Source organism: Callorhinchus milii, unplaced genomic scaffold, assembly GCF_018977255.1.
Source record: "Callorhinchus milii isolate IMCB2004 unplaced genomic scaffold, IMCB_Cmil_1.0 Scaffold1, whole genome shotgun sequence".
Classification (NCBI taxonomy): domain Eukaryota; kingdom Metazoa; phylum Chordata; class Chondrichthyes; order Chimaeriformes; family Callorhinchidae; genus Callorhinchus; species Callorhinchus milii.
This window is the reverse complement of record NW_024704742.1, coordinates 51,641,251-51,668,077: the sequence shown is the minus strand read 5'-3', so window position 1 is coordinate 51,668,077 and position 26,827 is coordinate 51,641,251. Positions and strand designations below refer to the sequence as shown.

At 42.1% G+C, this 26,827-nt stretch overlaps 1 protein-coding gene across 1 annotated transcript in view; it reads left to right on the top strand.

Moving 5' to 3' along the window:
* Nucleotides 1–14,315: 14,315 nt before the first annotated feature.
* The window catches only part of usp46 (ubiquitin specific peptidase 46), a 39,152-nt gene continuing 26,640 nt past the window's right edge, over nt 14,316–26,827 (top strand). Inside the window, exon 1 of the mRNA XM_042341868.1 lies at nt 14,316–14,409. Within this exon, the coding sequence (XP_042197802.1) occupies nt 14,374–14,409 (36 nt within the window). The 5' untranslated portion in view covers nt 14,316–14,373. The remainder of the gene's footprint in view (nt 14,410–26,827) is intronic.

Below are 26,827 nucleotides of genomic sequence, written 5' to 3'. Positions count from 1 at the left end.
TGGGTCAGGACCCGAGCAAGGGGGGAAATGGTCAGGGTGAGGGGAGGGAAGGGAGGGAGCGAGGAGGGGGTAGAGAGTCGAGAGGGGAGCTGAAGGCACGGTCAAAGAGAAAGGTCTTGAGACCGGCCTTGAAGGAGGAAAGGGAGGAGGCGGCGAAGGCACTGGGGGATAGAGTTCCAGAGTCTCAGGGCTGAGAGGCTGAAGGCTCGGCCACCGATGGTAGGGTGGTTGGGGCGGGGGATGTGGAGCAGACCGGAGCCAGAGGAACGGAGGGTACGGGCGGGTAGGTAGGGGGATAGTAGGTTGGAGAGGTAGGAGGGAGCGAGGCTGTGAATGGCCTTGTAGGTGAGGGTGAGGATCTTGAATTCGATCCTCTGGGGGATGGGGAGCCAGTGGAGGCGAGCGAGGGTGGGAGTGATGTGGTTGCGAAGCCTGGTGCGGGACAGTACACGAGCTGCAGAGTTCTGAATGACCTGCAGCTTGTGGAGGGAGGTGGCGGGAAGGCCGGCGAGGAGAGAGTTCCCATAGTCCAGCCTTGAGGTGATAAAGGCGTGGACCAGAGTTTCAGCAGCGTGAGGGGTGAGGTAGTGCCGTAATCTGGCAATGTTCCGGAGGTGATGGAAGGCGGTGCCAGTTGTGGCGCGGATATGAGGGAGAAAGGACAGCTCAGGGTCGAACAAAACGCCGAGGTTCCTGACTGGCTTTGAGAGGTGGAGAGTGCAGCCTTGGATGCTGATGCTGTCAGCGCCTGAGGTGCGGAGGCGCTGACGTGAGCCAATCAGGAGGGCCTCAGTTTTGCGCACGTTGAGCTGAAGAAAGTTGTCTCTCGTCCAGGACTCGATGTCGGACAGGCAGCTGTCAGGACATCGGTGGTCGTGGAGTTGAGGGTAGAGGAGGAAAGGTAGAGTATTACCATCGGAAAAGCGATTCGCCAATTGACTAACAACCGAATTCCTACTTATTGCTAGGTAAACAGAGGCATGTGGAGTAAGGAAGCTTGCTCAACATTTCGCCCTGCCGGGAATTGAACCCAGGTCTCTCGTTTGCGAGGCGAGTGCTCTAACCACCGAGCTACAGGACTCCATATTGACATATTGAAAATGATAGGGTGAAGAAAATAAAACACCAAATGGTGTGCTTGGCATAAGTGGCAAATTGTTTCAATTGAACATAAGCAGTTCATTCTCCGTATTTGTAATGCATGACAACCCGAGTGTATAGTTTGCTAAAAGTGCATGTTGGTGTCCTGCTGGGTGCAAAATGGTTACTTGAAACAATATATGCTGTAGTCCATTGGAGGTCAATGTCATTGGGAGAGCAGCCTTTTACTATGGGATCCGCTATTCACAACTGGAGTGCTATACTGGTAAAATGGTATAATAGTTTACAGCAGAAAGGAAGAAGCAGTGCCAGGAAAGATAAATAGAAGACAAAGGATGAGAGATTGCAGATAGCAAACGAATACATCAGATGATTAAAATAAAAAAAACAACAAGGGTGGAGTACACACCACAGCAATAAAAATAGTTCTAAGATGGTATGAGCTCATAAGCTAATGCTGTGAACTCTGCTTGTGAGATGCAGCTCCAATAATAGGTTTAAATGTAAATTATTTGCCAACCCTCTTACAACATTCCACATTAATGGGATTACAGATGAAGTGCACAAAGCCCATGTAAGTAAATTTACTGACACACAGAGAACCGTACATACACACTGCCAAGGAAAGTAAATTTGCAAACAAACAGAAATTATCCTCTGGGCATTTGGTTGCTCTAATTGAAAAGTATTCCATTCTTCAGTCCTTCACTTGATCAGCACAAAAAATGGCCAAAATACAAGTTTGATTAAAAAAAAGAAACATCTTGACAATTTTTTAAAGTATTATATTTTTTCAGGATATTTATTCAGGATAAATTATTTTTTTCAGTTCTTAACGTGTTTTAATATCTAGATTTTTAAAATGTTTTTATGCCAGTCTCTTGTGGTTCTATATTTTTTAATATTATTTTAGGTTGTCAAGTGAGGCTCCTCAGGCAGGGTTTGCTCATTCAACTTGATGTGGGCTGAGGCACTGCACTGCATTCATAGCCTAATGTGGCTTTGGACTCATTCATGTAACATCCACAGAAACACAAAGTGCTATATATTTTATTCCAGAAGCGATACCAGAAAAGAATAAGAAAAGCTACAAGCAAATAGAAAGAAGCCAGACAAGATAGAATATAATATTTACTCTTCTCTGTTTTTCTTTTTTAAAAAAATGGTTAAATGTCAAAATGAATCATAGTATAAATTCAGCTTGTGAATTTGTAGCCAAATACAGCAGCCAACAACATCCCACGAACAGCCGTGCAGTGGATTAACTAATCATTGGTCTCTGCATCATGGCATGAATGAACATTCTCATTGTACTGTTATGTGTTATACTGCAGTACTGGTTTTAAGAAACACTAATGAATTCAAACTAGGTTTATAATTGAGATGATAGTAAGTGCAGATTTTACAAATACCCTTCACTGAACAATCAAAGTGTACTTGAAAGTCAAAGGAATATGAACAGCGAGGTAGAATTTTATTATTGTATGATCATCCTCGAAAATCATCATGCCATTTTGATAACTATTTGTTCTCAGTGAGCTACTAATGAATGAGTATTTGAATAAAACATCAATGTTGTAGGCTAAGAGTTAATTTTTCTAGTAATGTTCCTCCATACTTCAAGTCTACCCATCCTTCAGATGAGATGTTAAATAAAGGTCAAGTCCTTCTGTTCAGTTGGACATTAGTGATCCTGCGACACTATTCAAAAAGAGAAGGGAGTTTCTCCCCATGTCCTGGCCAACAATTCCCCAAATAAAAATTGATCATTCACTTCATAGTTGTTTGTGGGACAATGCTGAATGCAAATTGGTTGCCGTGTTCACTTACACATAGATAGTCACTACAGTTTACAGTAAACCGGTAAAGCACTTTGAGACATCTCAATGATGAGATAAGATGCTACACCAATGCAAGGATTTTCATTGTTATTAGTAGGCATTTGTTCCAACAATCTGCATCCACTTTGTAGTCAGGCTAATCACAATTTGAAAAGGAGCAAGAACTTATAAGTTAATCATATCTGAGACTTAAAAGTATGAGCTGATTAAAACTCTTATGTTTCTTAATATTTACATATAATACAGTATATTAATTATATAGTATATAATTTATATATTAATATTTTAATCCACAAGTCACACCACTTTACAGTATATCCTATAAAATGCTTTGAGATGCTGAGACACTATATCATATGCAAAGATTATTATATAATATTTAACCTTTGTAATCTAATAGTATTAATAACATTGAAACATGTCAAAATGATCATAGGTAATTGCTGTCAACTCTAGTGATTATATAGGCAGACAAACCGTGGTCAATTTGCTTTGGGGATGGGGGGATATAAGCAGAGTTTATTTGGGGCTAAACTACCTCCAAGTTGATCCGCTTAGTAACAGAATATCGAAATCGAGTCAGCCCTCTAATCCAGTTCCTGAGTCAGGTGGGGCTGCAGTATTCCAAGGCATTGCCTTGGCAGACCAGTCACCGTAGCTTATAGGCTGGACTTGGCAGAGCAGATCGACAGTGGGGGCAGAGTTTCATTCCACTCATCTGAAAGCCAAAGCCCTAATGGGTAGCAGCAGGAAAGCTTGCCAGACAGTGTTCGCAATGGCAAGCTATGAGGATTTAGCTGGTTAAACTCTAGCTTTGCCTGCAAAACACTCTCTGAAGTTCCCAGGCTTGGCTCTCCCCAACCTCTGGAATTAGGTAAGCAAGATGCATCCCTCCAGGGAAGAGTGCACATTCCATTTCAGACACAGGGAAATCTTCATGTGTAGCTGACATGCATATTGGAACTCTTAGTCTGGTTTGGATACTCTTAATCATGGCAACAATAATAATAATCCTTGCCTTATCATATCATTCAGACTTCTCAAAGCCCTTCACAGAATATATTGTAAAGTGGATTGACTGTCCTACAAACAGTCCTACAAGCAGTTCCTATGAACAGTCTTGGATTGAGTGACCAAATTTTATTTATTTATTGAGTGATGAGTTGAAATCTGAAGCATGCGTCAGATACCTGCCTAACCTAAAAAGAAATGCACCCCACAAGATTCTAGATAGGTTTTCCTTGGCAATTTTCTACTATACCCCTCATCTTTAGGCTCTTTGACTATTTTTTTCTTCAACTGTAGGTAGTAGAAGAATAATGGTTACTTGGGTGCAAAGTAAGTTGCCATCTCACCTGATAATAATAATAATCCTTGCATTTGATATAGCACCTTATCACGTCTTCGAGACGTCTCAAAGCGCTTCATGGCATATACCGTAAAGTGAATTGACTGTATATTTTGTGGGCAAAACGCAGCAGCCAAATGCGCACAGCAGTGTCCCACAAACAGTCATGGATTGAGTGATCAAATTATTTTTATTTATTTTGAAAGAATTATTACCCCCGGAAAAGCAGTACGCCAATCGACTGACAACCGCTGATACTTACTGCTAGGTAAACAGAGGCATGTGGAGTAAGGAAACTTGGCCAACGTTTCGCCCTACCGGGAATCAAACCCAGGTTCCTCTCACTTGTGGTCCTGTAACATCTCAAAGCCCTTAACGTCTCAAAGCGCATCACAGAATATACTGTAACACAAATTGACTGTATATGTGTGGACGAAACGCAGCAGCCAATTGCTTTCAGCAGTCATGGATTGAGTGACCAAATTATTACTGTTTTTTTTTTCTTAAGGGATTATTATCAGGCATCTGGAGTAAGGAAACTTGCCCAAGATTTCACCCTGCCGGGAATCGAACTCAGGTCTCTCGCTTGTGAAACGAGTGCTCTAACCACTGAGCTACAGGACTCCACAGCTTTATGACTCGGTTTGTATTTAGTTGGGCATTGGTTAATTTATTGCATAAAGCAATAAAAGTGCATATAATCAAATAGCAGTGTGTATATTGAGTAGCCTCCAAAGCTACAACAGTGGAATATTTAATATGTATTATTCTATTTTAAATCACCTCCCACTTTAAAGTAAATTAAACCACTGTGTACCATCAATTTCAGTTGTAGATAATTGACAGCAGAGTACTCCAATATGCACTTTCATCTTAGTATCCACTAATGATTTTGCGTTGGATGTAAAAAATCCAGACAATACAGATCAAGCAAAGCGGGAGTATGTGACTGCTTGAAGGAAAAGGAGAATGACCTTCAAAGACAAACTGATACCAGGCCCAACCTTTTGTTTGAATACATGAATAAAGTGATGGTACAACACAATGTTATAAAAGATATTAATACAACACAGATATATTCATTGAACCTCATGAACTATTCCCTCAGCTCTCACTACCGAGCTGTCACGTTTTGCCTGACTGTGTATACGAGTGGTGTAACCATTTAATGAAGTGTTAGAAAAATAAAAACAAAATATTGAGTCCATATTTCGGACAATTTTGTTATTATGAACACTTAATAGTGTATATTTTTGTCATCATGTGAGTCACATGCAGCTCAGTTTGCAAAGAGCAATTCAGTGTATTTGTTGTTATGATTTTCTTTCTCTGGCATCCTTCAGGCATTCCAACAACAAAAAATGTACATTTACGTAGTGTCTTTTACATCGGAAGGACGTCTCAAAGGTCTTAATATGGGCTTTAAAGGTCTATGTGTGTGTGGGGACGGAGGGAGTGTAGGTGGGAGGATAAGTATGAGAGATTCTGGGATGGAGTTCCAATGAGTGAGGCCAAAATAGCTAAAAGATCATCTTTTGACGATGGGGTAGGTTGGATGGGGATATGGTGCAGGCCAATGTTCGCTAACCAGAGGGAGCAGTTGGGGTTGTAGAGGCACTGTGGGGCAAGGTTATGGAGGGATTTAAAAGTAAGGACAAGGATCCGCTATGGGATGAGGAGCCAGTGTAGCTGAATGAGGAGCCTGTGCAGGAGAGGACACAATACAGCTTAAATCTAACATGGGAACAGTTTCAGAGCTTGTATGCTATGTCAAATCATCTGTCAAACTGTAGAAGGCAACAGTATGAAAGTTACTGTAATTTATATTAGGTTGGAGTTAATCACAGGTGCAAATTCAGTATTTACCCCTCTGATAAGCATAATCCATGAGGGAAACTACCATACCAGTATTCACTCACAGAACACCCAGTGGCTACACTCTGCAGTATACCTTGTGAGGCGCTTTGGGATGTCTTCCCAACATGAACGGTGATATACCAAATGTAAGGATGACTATTTTTAACATTTATTGCAGCTAAGAAAATCAAATTTGACCAGTCAGTTCCATTCAAAAGGACTATTTATCAAAGTCTAATTTAATATCCACTTGTGCTGAGGGAACTTTGATCAGTTGTCTACTGCAGTGCAAATATTTTTCAAGTTAATAGAGCACAGATAATTAAATCAATGACTCCAATGCAAGGTGCTGCAATATTATTATGTGGCGCTGCTGATAATTTCACTGCCACATGATAAAATAATTTGCTGCAGTGAAAACTGAAATGGTAATTTCCCAATTTGTTACTAACTCAATTGTTCATAATGTACCTATAACTATCATCTCTTCAATGATACTAAAATACTATGCAGCAACTTAATCAAGGGACGAATTTGAGAAAATCTAGTCACCTGATTTGAGAGTTTAGACTTTCTTGTTCAATTAATTGGTTGGATCCAAAATGTTAATCATTTGATTGAAAATGTTGAATCTAAAGGGCAGTTTTTCTCCAGGTTAAACTGCTGCGGGATAGAATAAAAATGGGATATCTCAGTGGTGACAGTTCATTACAGGCATTCTTTCACACATGATAAAGTTACTTATTCCTGAAAGCCCTAAAGCCGTTTTACAAACAATAAGTCTTGCTCATACTTGGAGAGAAATAAAAACACAGCAATAAAGCTCCACCAACACTTGTATGACATTATATAAATAGAATAATCACTGTTTTACACTATTGTAGAATGTATAAATCAGTTATCAGGTGTCAGTTTTGAAAAACGTATAGATTGTGTTTTTGAGTGATTGAATTACTCATGGTTTGTTTAGTTTAGGCCTGTGAATGAACCTACTAAGTTCTTTTGTGGAGTACTGTATTTACTAACAATGAAACAGTGAAACAATGAAATACTCCACAAGAAACCTTAGGTAAATTTTCTTACTGCACATGCCTCTGCTTACCTAGAAGTAAGTAGGAACCTGGTTGTTAGTCGATTGACAGATTGCTTTCTGGCGCTAATGATTCCTCTCCACACAAAAAAAATTAAAGAGTTATTTTTATTATAGTTTGGAGGCAATTTAAAAATTTAGTTGAAACTTAACGTAAGTATTGTTACTGATCCTCAATATGATCAGAAATGCTAATAACCCTTGCATACAATAGCATTTTACAACATTGTAAAGGTGCTTCACATGATTTAATTTATTTGTAGGCAAATAAATAATGTTTTTTGAACAGTTTTCTTGTTCCTCCAAGTTGTTTACATACATTCACCTGCCCCACCCCATGAAGTGCAGTTTTTTTAAAATTGTTATACAAACAACACTTCATAGATATCTAAGGATCATTAAATCCATTTTTGTACCCACAAAAATTCGTATTTTGGGGGTGTATTTTTCATGTTTAAAAAATGGGAGAAAATTAGGAGGTAAATTGACGCTAATAAAGCAATACAATAGAATGTAGAAATTGATACCAAAAAAGGTAAATTCAGCAAAAATAATAATCCTTACATTTGATATAGCACCTTATCACGTCTTTGAGACTTCCCAAAGCGCTTCACAGAATACATTGTAAAGTGAATATTTTATGGGCAAAACACGGCAGCCAATTGCACACGGCAGTGTCTCACAAACAGTTGTCAACAGTTGTCAGCGCCTTGGGACGTCCTCCCGACGTGAAAGGCGCTCAATAAAAGGAATCTTGTTGTTGTTGTTGTTGTCAATTGAGTGACCAAATTATTATTTTTTTTTGAAAGGATTATTCCCCCTGAAAAAGGAATCTACCAATCGACTAATAACCGGGTTCCTACTTACTGCTAGGTAAACAGAGGTGAGTGGAGTAAGGAAACGTGCCCAACATTTCACCCCACCCAGGAATCAAACCCAAGTCCTCTTGCTTGCAAGGCGAGTGCTCTAATCACTAAGCTACAGGACTCCACAAACACGTACACTCAGCTCATCTGTTAACTGTTGCAGAGGTGACTTGTGAGCTATTGATGTGCATATCTCTGGATAGAGTTTTGAGTGATCTTTGCCATTCCTTTATCTGGGTGCACTAAGACCAGTTATAAAGCCATGGTTGAAATTAGATAACTTATCATATGATTTTATTAGCAGAGAATTGTTTGGAAGTGAAATCCCCTGCCATGTAAGGTGGTAGAGGCAGAGTGAATTGTGGGGTTTGCAGAGTAAAGTAGACAATGAAAGTTAGAGGTTTGAGGAATTGAAGAATTCTTACAACATGAATGCTATAACAATCTTGGCATTTGATTTTTAATCTTTGCATGTTTCACATCTTTGAGATGTCTCAAAGCACTTCACAGAATATATGTAAAATGGATTCATTGTGTATTTTGTGGGTGAACGGGGTAGTCAGTTTGTGCCCAGCAGTGTCCCACAAACAGTCATCGAGTGAATGACTAATGTTATTTGAGGGATTGTTGGCCAGGATGAATTTACTTTCTCTTTTCAAATAGTGCCACGGGATTTTTAATGTCCACCTGGACAGGCAGATGGGATCTTAGTTTAATGTCTCATCTGAAGGATGGCACCTCCCCCGCACTATATTGGATATCAGCATTGACAGATGTAGTAATGGTTTTAGAACAGAAAAAACAAAATATCTTTGTTCCAGTTTTGGAGTGTCAAATATTCCCAGGCTGTGCACTTGAGTGATTCTCTTCTTGCAGTAGCAAGAATAGCATTGTAGCATGAATCCGGAAAAGGCAGGATTGACAAGCAGAAAGGTCAACTGACACAATTCGACAACAGTGCAAAACAAGTGGTCGTGGAATGGTTGAACTGGGATCCAGCAATGGGAGCAGTTGGGTCACCGACAGTTTGCTACCTCCAATACCTCGGGATCCTTCTGGGATCAACACCGGTTCTTGGGAAAGTAGGGAGAGTCGTGATCTCCACTCACAGCACTAGTTTTGTGGCCTGAAGGAGCGTCTCTCCCACTCAGGGATAGATCAAATTACCTGTCCAGGTGGAACAAATGGATAGCCTGAGGGAGGCACTACAGGATATAGCGCTTTTCACGTCGGGAGGACGTCCCAAAATGCTTCACAGAACACACTGTAAAGTGAATTGACTGTATATTTGTGGGCAAACGCGGCAGCCAATTGCGCACAGCAATGTCCCAAAAACAGTCGTAGATTGAAAATGACCAATTATTATTGTTTTTGTTTGTCTAATTTCTACTTTTATTTCCCCATTTACCCACTACAGTATAAACTCAGTACTGTGTATCTGTTAATATTGTTGGTACAAACTAGGATTTAAGATATTTACATAACAAAAAAGAAATTAGAAACAATTTAGAAGCCATTATAAAGATGACAGCAGCAATTGTATTACATGCTCAGAAGAAATCATGTGGTGTGCTATGAATATTTATTGAATTAATTTTTAACTCCTACAGCGATAGCTACATAGTTTTCCATCCTATCATGATATTTTCAAAGAAATAATAAAAGTCCTTCCATTTGATAATAACACTTTCACATCAGAGAGATGTCTCAAAACACTTCACAGGATATACTCTAAAATCAGCATTTTGTCCCAAGGATGTCCCTGGTCAGGGATGTGGACATACAAACAGTGGGGTTTGAATCTACAACCTTCTGATTCAGAGACAAGCACACTATTGACTAAGCCAGGCTGATCTTTGTTCCATTGATATCTGGTTTGCATCCTTTCTATCCTCTCCCCACTTTATTGATCATGCTAGATTTTAAGCTTATAATTGGGAGAGGGATAGGGACTGGGATACAATTTGTATTTGATGCATCAAATGCTGGCAAAGTCACTGAGTAAAACATTCTCTAGGACTGTGATAACTTCCAATAAAACCCCACTTGACAGTGACGTCGCAAACGTCCACTCATCCTCGGACATTCTCTCCCTCTGCCCGCAGTGATCCAGAAGCAGCTGTCAAGCTGCTAAACGATCACCTCTCCTCAACTTTCAATTCCTTCGACCCTCTGTAAACCAGGTCCGTCTCCAAGCCTACCCACTCCCCCAGTACAATGGTAGAACAGTCATCTCCACTCTCCCAAATCCTAAACCCGGTTGCTCGAGCACAAACTGGCCTCACGATTTACTGCCAACTGTGGCTCGAGTATCTTCATACCTACCGTCACTCCCTCTCCCAAGCCAAAACCATTTTTTACTCTCAGGTCATTCTCGAGATCAAAAACTCCAAAATCATGTTCTCCACTACCCAGGACCTCCTCCACACCCCTTCTCAAGTATGCTCGATCCTCACTTCTAACGCAAAGTGAGAAGAGGTCCTGGACTTCTTTATCTCTAAGATAGATAGCATCTGCTTAGTTGCCTCCTACTCCCCCACATGTTGCCTACCACCCATTCCTCCTTCACCACCCTCTCCTCCTACCACGGCCTCCAAACCTACACTCCTTCCAGCGCTTTGGGATGTCCTCCCGATGTGAAAGGCGTTCTATAAATGTAATTTTGTTGTTGATGTTGTTTGCTCCCATCTCTCATAGGACCATACAACAACAACAACAACAACAACATTTCATTTATAGAGTGCCTTTCACGTCGGGAGGACGTCCCAAGGCGCTGGACAGTTGGGTCGGACAAAAGAACAGGAGTAGGACATTCAACCTTCTGAACCTGTTCCTTCACTCAATTAGATCATGGATGATCTGTACCTCAACTAATGCTGTCAATTCAATTTTTCCACTTTCTCCCCAGATACCCTGACCTACCATAAATCTATCAACCTCACTCTTGAAGTGTTGATGAATCCAGCATCCGCAGCCTTTTGGGGGAGAGAATTCCAAATTTCTACCATCCTTTGAGTGAAAAAATGGTTCCCGATTTCACTCTTAAATGGCCTGGTACTAATTTTAAGACTATGCCCCTCCTCCCTCCTCCCTTTCACCCCCACCATCACCTAGATGAAGCCCAGCCTCCACTGGCTCCCAATTACCAAATGGATCAATTTCAAGATCCTCTCATTCGTTTTCAAATCCCTTAATGCCCTCGCACTTCCCTACCTATCCAATTTGCTTATCCCACATTCCACCACCCACTGCCTCCCCTCGGCCGGCTCCAGCTTCCTGTTTATCCTTTGTACCCCCTACTCCACCATCAGTAACCATGTCTTCAGCCACTACGTCTCGAAGCTCTGGAACTCTCTCCCTCAATCCCTCTGCCTTGTCTCCTCCCTCCTCATTTTCAGATCCTACCTAAAGACCTTCCTTTTTGGAGTCCTGTAGCTCAGTGGTTAGAGCATTCGCTTTGCAAGTGAGAGACCTGAGTTCAATTCCAGGCAGGGCGAAACCTTGGGCAAGTTTCCTTACTCCACACAGAGCCTAATAATAATCCCTCCAAAACCAAAAACAATAATAAATTGGTCATTTTCAATCTATGACTGTTTGTGGGACATTGCTGTGCACAATTGGCTGCCGCGTTTGCCCACAAATATACAGTCAATTCACTTTACAGCATATTCTGTGAAGCGCTTTGGGACATCTAGAAGACGTGAAAAGCGCTATATCAAATGCAAGGATTATTATTATTATTTTTGATCCTGCTTACAGTCACCTCCCCCCTGCCCGGTCCCGCTGGCTCTGGGTCAGACTACATCACTGTCAAGCGCTCCGGGACACTACCCCAGGGCGCAAAATAAATGTAAGTTGTCGTTGTTGAAACTGAATGTAGAATAGCATCTGAACAATTTTTGCGAATCGTTTTAAATGTTATGATTTAACTTTCCCTGACTACCAGGCGTTTACTGAACCTCTAATGCTCTTGATTACGGCAAGGTCGACCAATAGATGAAGGGATCGAGATTTGACCTTCTCCCCCTCTCTCTCTCCCCTGTGTTGAGTTCTCAATCATGTAGTGGCACTTGCCTGTGGAGAAGGGCGCTGTAACAGAAGCCGGGCTTTCCTTGGGGGTGGGGAGAGAAAACCGAAAGGACGAAGTGACCGGGTCACTGACGTGTAGCATTTATACAGCGAGTGAAGGGCACTGACGTCGGGACGTCCTCCCGACGTGAAAGGCGCTCTATAAATGGAATCTTGTTGTTGGTGTTGTCAGTGTGTCAGCTGTTGGCAAGTTACCCTCTCCTCCCTGGATGCTTCATGCTCCAACTTTGGAGACAATGTCTCCCGGTGGACTCCTGTGATAATGAGCCTCTGCGTGACGTGTCCTGTGTGCACCATTGCAATTTTCCCATCGATGGATCAGCAATGAAGCATTCGGTGTATGTTGCTACTTGAGGGACATTACTCAACGCATTCGCGAGTAATCCGAAACATGGAATGCACAGAGCACATTGCGCCGCAAGATGCCACAGCATTTAAGGTCAACCCCAATTTGAGTTCCAGTGGCTTTTAATCGACACCTTCAACCAGGATCCCTTTTTTTCCCTTCACGACTGTAAATATTTGCAGAAGCCTAAAGTGAGCGATTAAAATCAGTTGTCTGCCTGGCCCCTCACATCTCAGGGTGCTTTAAACTGGAGAGAGAGAGAGAGAGGGAGGGAGGGAGGGAGCAGAAGTGGAAAAATGCCTTTATTATGGAATATAACCTAACGCACGTTTAGAGATTTTGCCAAACAACTGACCTTGAATTTTTTGCAAACGTAACACTCCCTATATAACCCCCCACCACCCCCCGCCTCTGAGAGAGAGAGAGAGAAAACCCATCCCTTTGAACCCAGTGCTGGTGACTTGGGAGGGAGGGAGGGAGAGCAACCATGACCGAGCCCGGGACCAGTCCCGCCCACACGAGCCGATTGGTCAGGCTCTGCTGGGTCGAGGTTGATGGACAGGTGTCGGAGCGCTGTGTATGGGCGGCGGGTCTGTCTGTCAGGCCCGACCCCGCCCCCCCGGCGCTCAGCTGTCAGCGGCGGCTGTGCGAGACGTGGGGGCGGCGGCTGCGGGGGGGGGGGGGAGGGGGAGGTCCCTCAGTCACTCACTCAGTCAGTCAGTCGGTCACTCGGTCGGTCACTGGTCGCCGCTGCTTTACATGGGGAACGCCATTATGGGTTTAAAGCGGACAGTCGGCGAACTGGGCAAGTCCGGGCACCGTGATAACCTACCCGTGTGTGCAGAGTGAGGGGAGGGAGGGAGTGTGCGAGTGGGAGGGAGGGAAGGAAGGAGGGAGTGTGAGGGAGGGAGTGAGTGTGAGAGGGAGGGAGGGAGTGAGGGAGTGTGAGAGGGAGGGAAGGAAGGAGGGAGTGTGAGAGGGAGGGAGTGAGTGAGGGAGTGTGAGGGAGGGAAGGAAGGAGGGAGTGTGAGAGGGAGGGAAGGAAGGAGGGAGTGTGAGAGGGAGGGAGTGAGTGAGGGAGTGTGAGGGAGGGAAGGAAGGAGGGAGTGTGAGAGGGAGGGAGGGAAGGAGGGAGTGTGAGAGGGAGGGAGGGGGAGGGAGTGTGAGGGAGGGAGGGAAGGAGGGAGTGTGAGAGGGAGGGAAGGAAGGAGGGAGTGTGAGAGGGAGGGAGTGAGTGAGGGAGTGTGAGGGAGGGAAGGAAGGAGGGAGTGTGAGAGGGAGGGAAGGAAGGAGGGAGTGTGAGAGGGAGGGAGTGAGTGAGGGAGTGTGAGGGAGGGAAGGAAGGAGGGAGTGTGAGAGGGAGGGAAGGAAGGAGGGAGTGTGAGAGGGAGGGAGGGAGTGTGAGAGGGACAGAGGGAGGCAGTGAGTGAGTGAGGGAGTGTGAGAGGGAGGGAGGGAGTGTGGGAGGCAGTGAGGGAGTGTGAGAGGCAGTGAGGGAGTGTGAGAGGGAGGGAGGCAGTGAGTGAGTGAGGGAGTGTGAGAGGGAGGGAGGGAGGGAGGGAGGCAGTGAGGGAGGGTCTCGGGTTGGGGGCTGCAGTTGGCAGTGTATTGGGGCCCTGACAGCTCCTGGTTCCCGGAGAGTGAAGGTGTAACGGGGGCCCTCCAGCGCTTTGTTTACCTCAGGCCGAGCGGGCGGGCGGGCGGGCGGGCGGCCCTGTGCCGGTCACCTCCCCCTCCCCCCCCCACTGCTCCCCCCCAACCCCAACCCCACCCACTCCCTCTCCCCGTTATAATATTTTCGTAAAGATGGCGGAGGAACCCCAGCCTGCAAACTAATGACTGTCAGAAACATCGCTTCCATTTGTAATATGGTGAGTAGACACGGACCGTGGACACGCTCGGGGGTCAGTGAGCCCACCCCCCCCCACACACACACACACACCCACCCCCACCCCACCCCCCCCCCACACCCCCCCCAGGGTGTGCACAGGGAGCCCCCCCCCCACCAGGGTGTGCACAGGGAGCCCCCCCCCTAGGGTGTGCACAGGGAGCCCCCCCCCCCCCAGGGTGTGCACAGGGAGCCCCCCCCCAGGGTGTGCACTGGGAGCCCCCCCCAGGGTGTGCACAGGGAGCCCCCCCCCCCCAGGGTGTGCACAGGGAGCCCCCCCCCCCCAGGGTGTGCACAGGGAGCCCCCCCCCCCCCAGGGTGTGCACTGGGAGCCCTGACCTGGTCCAGTTCAGGCACAACTCGCCGCTGGACGTGGCTTTTCCCGCAGCAGCTGCTGCTGCACCGCTGCCCATCATCATCGTCCAGGAACCCGAGACCTGGTGCGGATGGAGTTAGTTCTCCTGCCACACGCACACGCATTTTTGGTCAAACGTAACTTCTTGTTTTTTTTTTAAAAAAATAAAAGTCGGCATTGATGTTGTGAGACGGCTTTTGTTTTTAATTTTTTTTAAAAAAAGAATGTGTCCACTCCACTTGCGCGCTCCGAACTCGATATTATTTATCCGAGGGTGTGCAGTATGTCGGTCCCGTAGTTGGATTGAGAAATCCGATTGGTAACAAAAGGAATCTTTCTTTGCACTTGATCTCGATCCGAAACCTTTCGTTTTGGGTTAACCAACTGACTTGCCACTGTCTCAAGTCGTGGTCGTGTAGAAGCACAATTGATACATTGATTTCCTGTCGAAAATTATTGCACATTATTATCAGAACGTTTTTTTAAATATATATATATATATATAGGGGGGGTTTGTGTTTCTTGTGTTTCATGTGTTATCTTCCAAGAACGTACAGTGCTGCTTTTCAGGTGATGTCTCGGTCACCTCGCCACCGTGCATACCTGTGGTTAGTAATGTGCATACAACTTTCAGAAAGTTTCAACATGCTGAGCCAATTCGTGCATAACATATTTGTAATGGGTGCTGAATCGAAAAGGAAAAATAATTATCAGATAGAATTTGTAGGAATTTTGTTTCTGAATTATCCCCATCGCCGGAAAACTGGATTGAGGAATCTTGATTTCGAAACTGCAATGTACCTCTCTTTATTACCTTCGTAAAAGCAAGGCAAAAAATACCTGCCAAAATATTTCCAGCAAAATTATTTAATTAGATAGTGAACTTGTAAGAAGCATGGAATTCAGTTGTGTGCCTTTTGCCCCTATATTTCAGGTTCTTAGACAGGAATCAAGAAGCAGAACAGTCCTGCAAGTGTGTAAAATGTTACTAATATTGATTCCTCCTGCAAAAATGTACATCTTATTATTTGGTGGGTGTTCTTATCTGGTAACGTATATGTGATCCTTCAGTAAAACGTTTATCATTTGTGAGCTATGGCCTTTGGTGTTCTAACAACAGATGACCTGGGTTTGGGTTTCTTCTCACTATTTTATCACAGAAAAAAATCCCATGTTTGTAGAAATGTACAGCACAATATACATACAAAGATGAATGTGGGATCATATGTTGCACAATGAAAAAAAATTCAAGCTCCAATTGTTTTTCAGTGCAAGTGAACACTGATTAATTTCTGAAAATGGATTTCAAAATGCATGCCTTAATATTTATTTCTTAAAATGCTATCATCGGATAAATAGGTTTGTAAATGTAGGTTTGCGTAGACTGGTATTTGCTGGTTGGAGGCTATAAGATTGACCCAAACCTTTTGTACTTTACAACATCCATGTATTATATCCCAAAGCAATGCATTAAAAGATGGCTACAGCTATTACATGAGTTTCGAAGGGATTGATTTCTTAAACTGTAGTAAGAAACCAAAGCATACTTGGGTAGAATGGAATCCTGTGTGGTGACCATTTTTATGCAATTCCTTGAACTTGCTTGTTTATTATACAAATGCAAAATTAATTTTTTTATTAAAATAAAGTTAGTTGCTCGAAAAAAAGTAGTTTTATTTTATGTAGCAGTTGCATTGACATACACAAGTGCAAGTAATTTTGTAGTAAGAGGAAAGTACTTCAGGTGAGTACCAGGTCCTTGTAGGGGGTATAAAGCATTTAAGACTTAACATATACAGTATATCATGGCCAGAATATTATTTGTGCAGGACTACAGAAACTAAATTGCTAGTCCAATAGTACATTTGTCAAGATCAGGAAATTACAAATTCTGCACATTACATGCATTACTAGAAGACACAAGTATTGATGCATCAATACATTTAATAGTTGCAGGCTAGAAAAGTACAGGACATTTTTTCCTGAGTTTGTAGTTAATTGATCACTTAAATCTTGTATTTTGGCTGGTCCCTTAGAGTTCAGAACTCAGGATCATTGGTTTTAAGCAGCTCTGTATGCCATTGTACCGTTTGATAAATTGGACCCTATAACTACAGATGAATTCTGGATGATGAGTACTATTCGTTTCGATTGTGGCTGTCAGGTTACAGACTTTGAAGGATGTGTAGAGAAGTACACAGATATGGTGGTAACCATTGAAAATGTCCAATCATCAGTTAAAGAAGTCTAAGCTTCATTCACATCAAGTCAAGAATAGTTTAGTCAGCACAACCACTGAGTGCTGAACCACTCTTATTTTGTGCCAATTAAAATGTAGAGTAGATTTTAAATTTTTTATGTGATGTATGTGGTGAGAAAGACCAGGTATGGGAGATATTTTGCTATATAAAACTGACATTAAAGCACCATATTATAAGCTCTGATGTTCGTTACATTGAATTATCTCTCTCATATTCATGTGGAGCAGGTCAATCATGGGTGACTGAGCTGAGTTAGAGGCAGAAAGCTTCTACACGTTCTTTAACTACATTTAGAAATGTTTCCCTTGTGGAATCCTTCACGTTGTTGCCAGCTCAGAGACCTCTCCTCTTCTTTCCCTGCCCCTAACTTTGTGGATCTGCCAGTCTTAAATCCTTGCTATTCTCGCCTCACACCTCATCACTGACTACCTGCCATTGAAGTGTGCCTTCTCTAAATGTGCAACATAATGTAATGACTCCTGGGATAGAGGGTGCTCTCCTTTTCAATATGTTTGCAGATCACCACAATTTGTAATCTGTGTTATCTTATGCGTCAGGCGTCCTGTTCTGATGATTTATAATCCTGGGAATGAAACCAGATGCCTGTAAACTGTTATTGTAGAGCCCTTTATTGCTCAACCCCATTTGTTTGTCAGGAGAGCTTCCTGGAGAGCCACACAAAGCAGCCTGTACTGTATACACAGTTGGAATTTTGAGATCTCATCTTGTGAGTGCAAGCTATTGAAATTAGTGCACAATGAGGCCGCAAAATTGGCAGAGATCACCTTCATAAGGGGTTTAAAATACTTAATTAATTCAATGATAACTTTGTAGCTTCTTTGGAACCACAAGAGTAACCTATACTTCACTTGATCATTTCACTTGAAAGCCATACGATAGGAAAGGTAACCGAGCATTCTCTGCGATGTTCTGGCATCAACCACAGTTGTTGCATCCGAAGGCTGAGCATCTCCATTTCACTAGATCATTGTTCTTTTTTACTTTACCTGCTTTGTGTGATTAGGATTACAAAATGTTTGAACTCTCTCCAACACTCATTGGAATAGGAGTTGAGTTAATTTGAATAACAGCCAAAAAAAAACCCAGTTGCTGTATTAAAAACAAAACCTCAAGCAAACAGCGTTAGTTTTTTTAAAAAAAAATGCAAAACACCTTTTGCTATTTTACAATTTTTTTGTAGTTTATAATTGTCATTAGAAAATGATTAATAATGCATTACCATGAATGAAAAATCTGTAATCAGATTTATTTCTGACTTTAAGCAGTGCTGTGGGTTCATTGAAATGACATATCATGGTTAGGTTGTGGTGTCCTGTAGCTCAATGGTTAGAGCACTCGCCTCAAAAGCAAAAGACCTGGGTTCGACACCCGGCAGAGTTAAACCGTGGGCAAGTTTCCTTACTCCACATGCCTGATAATAATCCCTCAAGAAAGAAAATAATAAACTGTCACTTCAATCCACAACTGTTTGTGGGACACTGCTGTGCGCAATTGGCTTGTGTATTTGTGCCCATATTTTACCCACAAATATATGGTCAATTCACTTTACAGGATATTCTGTAAAGTGCTTTGCGACGTCTAGAAGATGTGAAAAGTGCTATATCAAATGCAAAGAATATTATTTATTATTATATAGGTTGTGGTAGATTTTTCTCAATTTTTTGAGATGGTGTGATACGAAAGAGATCATGAACATGCATTTCACAAGTATATGGCTTATTTAAACATAAATAGATTACAGATCAATTATACTCTTTTGTATTTAAACGCTGAAAGATCCCAAGCTTTGGAGATCATGCTACCTGTCTACTTCCACTTCTTGTCTGTTTCCATTGCTGATGTACCATAGCCTTGTTTTGGAGGTAAAACCGAATTATCTTCACTTTAGTCAACCTCTTCTGACCATTCAGTTATTTTCCAGTACAAATGGTGTTTTTATCACTTCTTCCTGAATGCATGGGTGTATTTTCTGAATGGAGGTGGAGGGAAGAGAAACAGAGATGTAGATTTTAATTTCAAGAGAAATAGTGATCACAGATTTTTAAAAATAAAGTAAGATATCCAATACAGTATTCACTTCTGGGTATTTTCTATTGTGAATGCATCATCTCCACTCATTTGAAGCTATCAGGCAAAATATGCCTGGTCACCTATATTCTAGTACCTGCAGCTGAGGAATGCAATTGAGGAATGCCTTTACACAAGCACACAAATGTTATCTCTCAAAAGGAGGGAATTCTGGGTATCCTCTGTAATATGTCTACATGCAGAGTTTTCACTCAGCCATACCAAACTCACCTTCTATACCAATGTCTGTCTGTACTTCAAGAAGGTTCTCAATAACCGATTGACATAGAGACATGATTTATATCTCATGAAAAAGTCTTGGAACTGGGAGTGACATGGGCATATTTGAATATCTCCCATCCTTCATGAGTTATTTTCGGTTTTGTATTTTTCACTGCAGTTACACCTGGTGGCTGCTAAGTCAAAGTAGTACTGTGGCATCATGTGTCACAAAGCACCTACGTATGTACGTACGCACTGCAGTTACACCTGATAGTTGCACAAACTGGCCATGGCATTGTGGCATGCTGCCTCACAGAGCATGCACGTAGCCAAGCGACGGGAACAAAATAACACAGACGAAGCTAAGTTGCGGTAACAGCAACAAAATTATATTTTTAAAGCGCTGAGTCTTCCAAGTGAATCCCTCCAAAAGGAATTCTCCCACAGGAGTCCTCCCAGATGAATATAAATAAAGACAAAATGTCTGTCTGTGTGTCAATCTACATTCCATATTGGATCCTTTGCTTGCAAGCGAAGCTGCAATGGTTGCAGCTAGTACTAGATAATGATCTCAGAGCTAGATGTATAGTTTTAGTGAGATATGGGGATCATCTATGCAAGTGTAGAACTTCATTTACTTCTGTTTTTTCGCAATAATATTCTTCACATTTGATGGGATCAAAACGTCCAAAGGACATCACGTGGAACTTCTGTCAATAGACTTTATTTGTAGGCATTGAGGCAGTTAGTCTGCGCACAATGAAGTTCCACAAACACGCTTTGGAATGAGTGATTGTTTTATTGGAAGAAATGTCCAGATAAGAGAAAGGAATTTCTTTCAATATCCGTCAGATGGCACGAGCAACTCTTCTCTTTTTAAAATACAGTATATTCACAAAATCACAATAGTAGTTTGGATGAAGAAGACCGTTTGGCTCATTTGATCTTCTTCCAGAATACTTGCCTGATTGTACGTTCATCACAGCATCAAGCTTCATTCGATTGCATAGTAGTTTTAAAATAAACAGTTTAATAATCCTCTCTCTTGCCTTTGTCCTTTTAATATAATTTCAAATCATCCATCCAACATTATGTTACAGCATCTAGAGCCATACAAGATATATTTGGAATGCATAGTAAGATTTTGGTGCCTGATTATATGTAGGTTTACATCAGGATTTTTTTTGTCAGTTGGGTATCTGACACATGCATAAACCCATCACCAAGCTTATGAGTATCCAAACCAAGCTGAGATTTCCATGCATCCCACCTACACATGGAAATCGCAGAGGTAGATTGTTAGAATGGAATGCACAGTCTCTCCCTGGAAGGACACATCCTGCTCACCTAATTCCGGAAAGTATGGCAAGCTATGGTAATTTTGTATTTAAAAATGTTGCACTTATATTCCCCATTGCCACAATAATAGGAATCTTTTAAAGCTCGCATAACACATGTTGGACAAAGTAAACTCAATGCTCTCTGCCAGACTGGTACTGTGATTTTTTTTTTGCAAGTGCACTTTTCAATAATAATAATAATAATAATAATCCTTGCATTTGATATAGCGCTTTTCACGTCGGGAGGACGTCCCAAAGCGCTTCACAGAACACACTGTAAAGTGAATTGACTGTATATTTGTAAATCATGAGCTTGATGATGACTTCCCAAAACAAATAGGACCACATGGTATTAAGAAAAGTACTGATCATGGCAGATCACGACTGACTGGCAGGCTGACTCTTGCTCAATGTGTGAGCCTGGAAGTTGTGTCTTCCATATACCAGTAGAAATATCTGTATATGTCACATATTCGCTATCATTGGACTTGTGGCTGAAGAATGTACAGACTGGCACGTGGCAGGTTTGAATCTGTGCTGAGTTAAATGATCTCATCTGGGGAAACAATTAGGTCATTGTCATTAACCTTAGCAGCCCTCAGCTACTGCTGGGGAAACAAATAAGGTACAGATCATTACGTGGTGATCTTTGATGGAAAGGTGTGTGTGTCTGCGAATATAGGGCCTGAGAAGGATCAAGGTCGACTGTGATGCCCTTCATGTTAAGTAGCTTGCAACACTCACATAGGTTAACCTTTTGGGAGATTTTTCCCGAAATATCTGTCACTTGTGGATCAGTATCCCAGTAGGAGCCCCCACTGGGCAACTGGGAGAAAATGTGTGCGGGCGTGGGGAGGGGCTTGCAAAATGTCATAATTTTTATAACCTTAGCCAATTTGTCTTTTGAGGGGTTAAGTCTTGGTAGCCAGTTAATATGTTGCTGTAGCCTTTATTAAAATGGGCTCAAGAATAATTGGCTTGAAAGTTGGATGCAAAGTTGCACTATTTCCTGGTTAAGTGTGCTGTATCTTGCCGCAACATGTTGATGTGGGACTAAATGCCTATTCGGCTTATTCAAAGTTTATTTTTCTGCCAATATGCATGCTCACCATGATGAGTGTTGTACTTTTTCTGCTTTATTTTGAAGCTTATCATGACTGTACTAAGAATGATGTGTGTGTTCAAGCCTCTAGAATAGTGTGGACTATTTGTTGGCAAAATTGAAGATAACAACTTGTTTCCTTTTTTGGAATTGGTTTAAATGGTAGAATGATTTATTTTTTATTGACACTGTTAGGAGGTTAATTTACCAACTTTAGTCAATGCTTTGCAAGTGAGAGACCTGAGTTCAATTTCAGGCACAGGGCGAAACCTTGGGCAAGTTTCCTTACTCCACACAGAGCCTAATAATAATCCCTCCAAAACCAAAAACAATAATAAATTGGTCATTTTCAATCTACGACTGTTTGTGGGACATTGCTGTGCGCAATTGGCTGCCGCGTTTGCCCACAAATATACAGTCAATTCACTTTACAGTGTGTTCTGTGAAGCGCTTTGGGACGTCCTCCTGACGTGAAAAGCGCTATATCAAATGCAAGGATTATTATTATTATTATTATAATGTGAAGTTTATTCATGGCTTATAATAGGCGCCTTGAATAGGTGCAAAGGAGTATTGAGGAGTTCAGCTTACGATGTAGCCAACAGTAAAGCTTGGTTGCATGATAAACCCTCTCCTCAGTATGAGTTGTTGAGGAAGTAATAGCTGATGGAAATAAAAATGTGCACAAAATCCAGAACTCCGCCACCTGCACACTCACCCGCACAAAACTCCGTAACCCTATCACACCAGTTCTTGCCAGATTCCACTTGCTCCCTATCATCGATCAAATTGATTTCAAGATCCTCACACTCCTCTTCAAATCTCTTCATGTCCTGGCACCTCTCTACCTCTCTGGCCTGCTTCCACTACCTGTTTCTTTCACTCGACTGCCTCCGTCCTTCTGCTCGTCCCTTGTTTCCTTGTTCTCTCCATTCCACCAATAGCGGCCATGCTTTCAGCCACTAAACCCGAAACTCTGGAACTCTCTCCCTCAATCCCTCCGCCTTGTTCACCCGTTCCCCATCTTCAGGTCACGCTTGCAAACCCCATCTTCCTCTTCGATGGTGCCCCCACTATAACTCCAGCTTGGCGTCATGCTCTGTACAGTCAAGCACTCTCAGTCACTACCCTGCGTGAGGGGCGTTATATAAATGCAAGTTGTTGTTGTATGGCGGGGACATGAAAGAATAAGCCATAAACACACACATGTGCATGTAAAGCCCAATAGAGATTATGCTATATTACTGTATAATACAATGTTTAGTTTTATCCTGGACAGTGCCTTACATTTATTTTCTTTTAAAAAAAGGAAAAGCAGTCAAAGAACTTATTAGGGTGACTGGGTTTGTTGGAGCATCACTGCACAATAATGTGGAATGGTGGAATAAAGGTTAGATGTTGCACCCTGCTGGGTTGCTTTTGATCTTGGCCATGTTGCTATGGGGAGGTGCCAGGTGAATGCCTAAGAATTACTTAGAGGGAGAGAAGATCAGAGGTGACTGGTTCACAAAGACATTTTTTTATTGCTGAGTTTTTAATATTTTTTAACTCCTGCTTTCTGCTGAACATACCCTCAACCGACTTGGGAGTAAGTCAATGCCCATCTTACTCTCATCGTTAGTACATATGTGGTAGTGCAGCAGCTTGGGGGCACGGGAAGAAAGATAGATATGAGTAAATCTTCTCAAAAAAACATTCAACACTTGATTGGTTTGATGAATGTACAAAAATCTACATTTTGGCATATTGTGAAGGGACTTTAACAGTAAACAGTAGTGGTATCCGAAGCATATACTTTCAATTCCATTGGGAGGGAAAATCTAATCATAATTTACCTGGATTCGTTATTACAACGACAACAAAAACTTGCACTTATATAGCACCCTCCACGCAGGGTAGTGTCACAGAGCGCTTACTTGAACATTTGTTAAACTTACTTATTACACTTGAATACAATGTAGGATTAGCAGAGGCCTCGAGCAGATTGCACATATACCATTTTGTTGAGGTTATGCTGTTGAGAGAGGAGGACAAAAACAAAATCATTGCTACAAATACTTGAATCGAAGTGCTAATCTTTTAGAACTTCACAAAATAAATCCCCATGAACTCTGTGACTCCATTGAAAAACGCTTACTATAAATATGCACAATTCAGAAAATGAATGGATCGTCGTATATCTAAGATAAACGTTTCCATAAATGAATGAATGAGTCACAGTTTAAAAGGATTGCTCTTCTATTTATATTTTGTTCCTTTCTTTTTCACATGAGAGCAATAATGACCTCAGAATTTGTATTTCTTTTTCTGGAACACATTTTTTCCATTGAAGTATCTACTAAAAAGGTTGTTTAGTTTTCAAGGGATGTTAATATAGAATAATAAAACTCAGATTTACATACATGGCAGGTGTGATTGATGCTGCTTGTAATCTGTGCTCAACAACCAGATCTATGTGGGTGGAAATGAATGGACCAGCTTTCTGTTTATATTGCTAAGCACCACTGCCGATCTAGTTCAGCTTTGATGCACATTTTACGGTAAGAACAAAGTAATTTTTTTTCATCAAAAATAATTTGATTACAGCAATGATTTGGGGAAATATGATATGTCTGGAAGGTACTATGAATTTGTGTTTAACTAAGCAAGACTAGAATTGTAATTGCCAGATGAAATAGGCCTTCCTTGAAGTAATCACTATAGAAGTGAAAAATGCTTTCTATTTCTTTGTTAGGGCAACCCATTTCCCCCCCCCACCCACCCCATGCCACACACCATCTATGGCTGAGAGGGCAATAGCTCTTGTTCCTAAACCACCTATCACCAGAGCCAGAAAGTATACTTTATCTTTGTTCTAACTGAGCATTTGGAATGAATAACTCTCTGCCACAAATTGTGTATGTGAATTAAATTAAACTGCCCTAGGATGCAAAGTTTAGCTTCAGATTTATCCCAGACAGTGCCTTAGATTTATTAAGAATTTATTTAAAGATCTCACCAGGTTGATTGGGCATGTTGAAATATCACTGCTGAGTACTGTGAAATGGATTTGTTGAAGTAGGGTTCTTTAAGTTCCAGTTCTTTTATAAGGGAATTAAATAGACACTTGAATACTGAATGGTCTGGTGACACTGCAGGATAGTGGAATTGGATTGGCTCACGTGGAGTAAGATACCAGTACAGACTTGATGGGCTGAATGACTTATTTCTGAACAATAACAATCTGCTACTGAAGCTGACTGATAAGTCTCCCTCTGATGTTTGGGGGAGGAAGTCGGGGTGTACTACTCACTCCTGCTATGCAACATATTTTATAGAATCTTATTGCTGTTAAGAATAAGAGAATAAGAGCAGTGCCACTCACCATTTCCTGAAAGAATTGGGATGAATTTCTATAAATATGTTTTCTATTTTGAGAGTAGCTAGACATGGTGAGACGGACAATTTCATGTCCCAGCACAGATTTATAATAATCTTTGCAGTTGATAAGAGTGCCATATCACAATGTCAAAATAACTTGAAGCACTCCAAAGTATTTACTGTGAAATGTAGTGACTGTATTTGGAGGCAAATCCACAAATGTTTGACTCCAAAGGGGAGAGTGCTATGAATTGAGCCAAGCTGACCCCAGACTGAATTGTAGAAATGGAATTAAGAAGAGTTTTGTTCTAATGGATGCTGCCATGGATTGCCAAAGTTTTTTTTTATTTTTTTTTGGAATGAGTGTAGTTTCAGCTGCTTTAAGTCTAGGAAGTATCTTGACACAGGTAATTCATATGTAAATGATTTTTATTGGAATGCTTTAGTTATCTTGATGCAAGCTTTCCTTGCTTCCTGAAGTGCTTTGAGATGTCTCGAAGATATGATAAAGCACTATATCAAATGCAAGGATTATTATTATTCAAGTAGCCAATTACCTAAATCCTAAAATAAAATGCGTTGGTAAATTGGAAGAGGAATTTGTAATGCAAATCTCTGAAAAAATAATCTGTGCCTTTGTTATAGCACTTTAAGTTGCACTGTCTCAAAGTGCATCACAGTAGTTATTATTAAGTGTAGTGACTATATTTGAAGGTGAATGCAGCAGCCATTTTTTGTATAACAATGTCTTACAAACACCCAGCATCTGAATGACCGATTTACCTGGAGAACTGTTAGCTAGGACACCTTGAGCAATTCTCTTTTCCTTTCAAAAAGTGTCATGGATTCTTTAACATCTACAACAACTTGCACTTATGTAGCGCCCTCCACGCAGGATAGCGTCTCAGAGCAAATAACAGTGGCGGAGAACCTGACTCCGAGTCGGGGGGAAGGGGGAGGTGACTGTAAGCACAGTCGAAGAAGAAAGTTTTCAGGTGGGACTTGCAAGAGGGGAAAGACGAGACAAGGTGGAAGGATTGAGAGAGAGTGTTCCAGAGTTTTGGAGCGTAGTGGCTGAAAGCACGACCTCCGATAGTGGAGGGTGCAAGGGATGAGCAGGAGGCTGGTGCCAGTCGAGCAGAGGTCGCTGCCAGGGAGTGAAGGAATTTGAACACGAGAGTGAGGATCTTGAAGTTGATCTGTTCGGTGATGGGGAGCCAGTGAGCCTGGCTAGAATCGGTGAGATGTGGGTACAGAATTTGGTCCGGGTCACTATGCGGGCGGCAGAGTTTTGAATGAGCTGAATCTTTTGAATAGTGGAGCTGGGGAGACCAGCGAAGAGTGCGTTGGAGTAATCCAAGTGGGAGGTGACAAACGCATGCTCAAGGAAGTAGGGAGAAATGGGGGCAAAGGAGTCTAAGGAGGGGGGAGTGGCAGGAGCCGTGGCGGAGGGAGAAGGCGGTGGATGGTCTGGGTGGGGTGGAAGGGTACAGAGGGGGAGGGAGGACGATGCAGTCAAGCGGATGTTTTCAATTTTTGAGGCGAAGAAGTTTAGGACCTCTTCGCACTTGGCGTTTGACAAGAGGATAGAGGGGGCTTGAAGGGGTGCATGGAGGAGGTGATGGACGGTGGAAAACAGAGTCTTTGGATTGTTCTTTCCCTCCAGGATGACT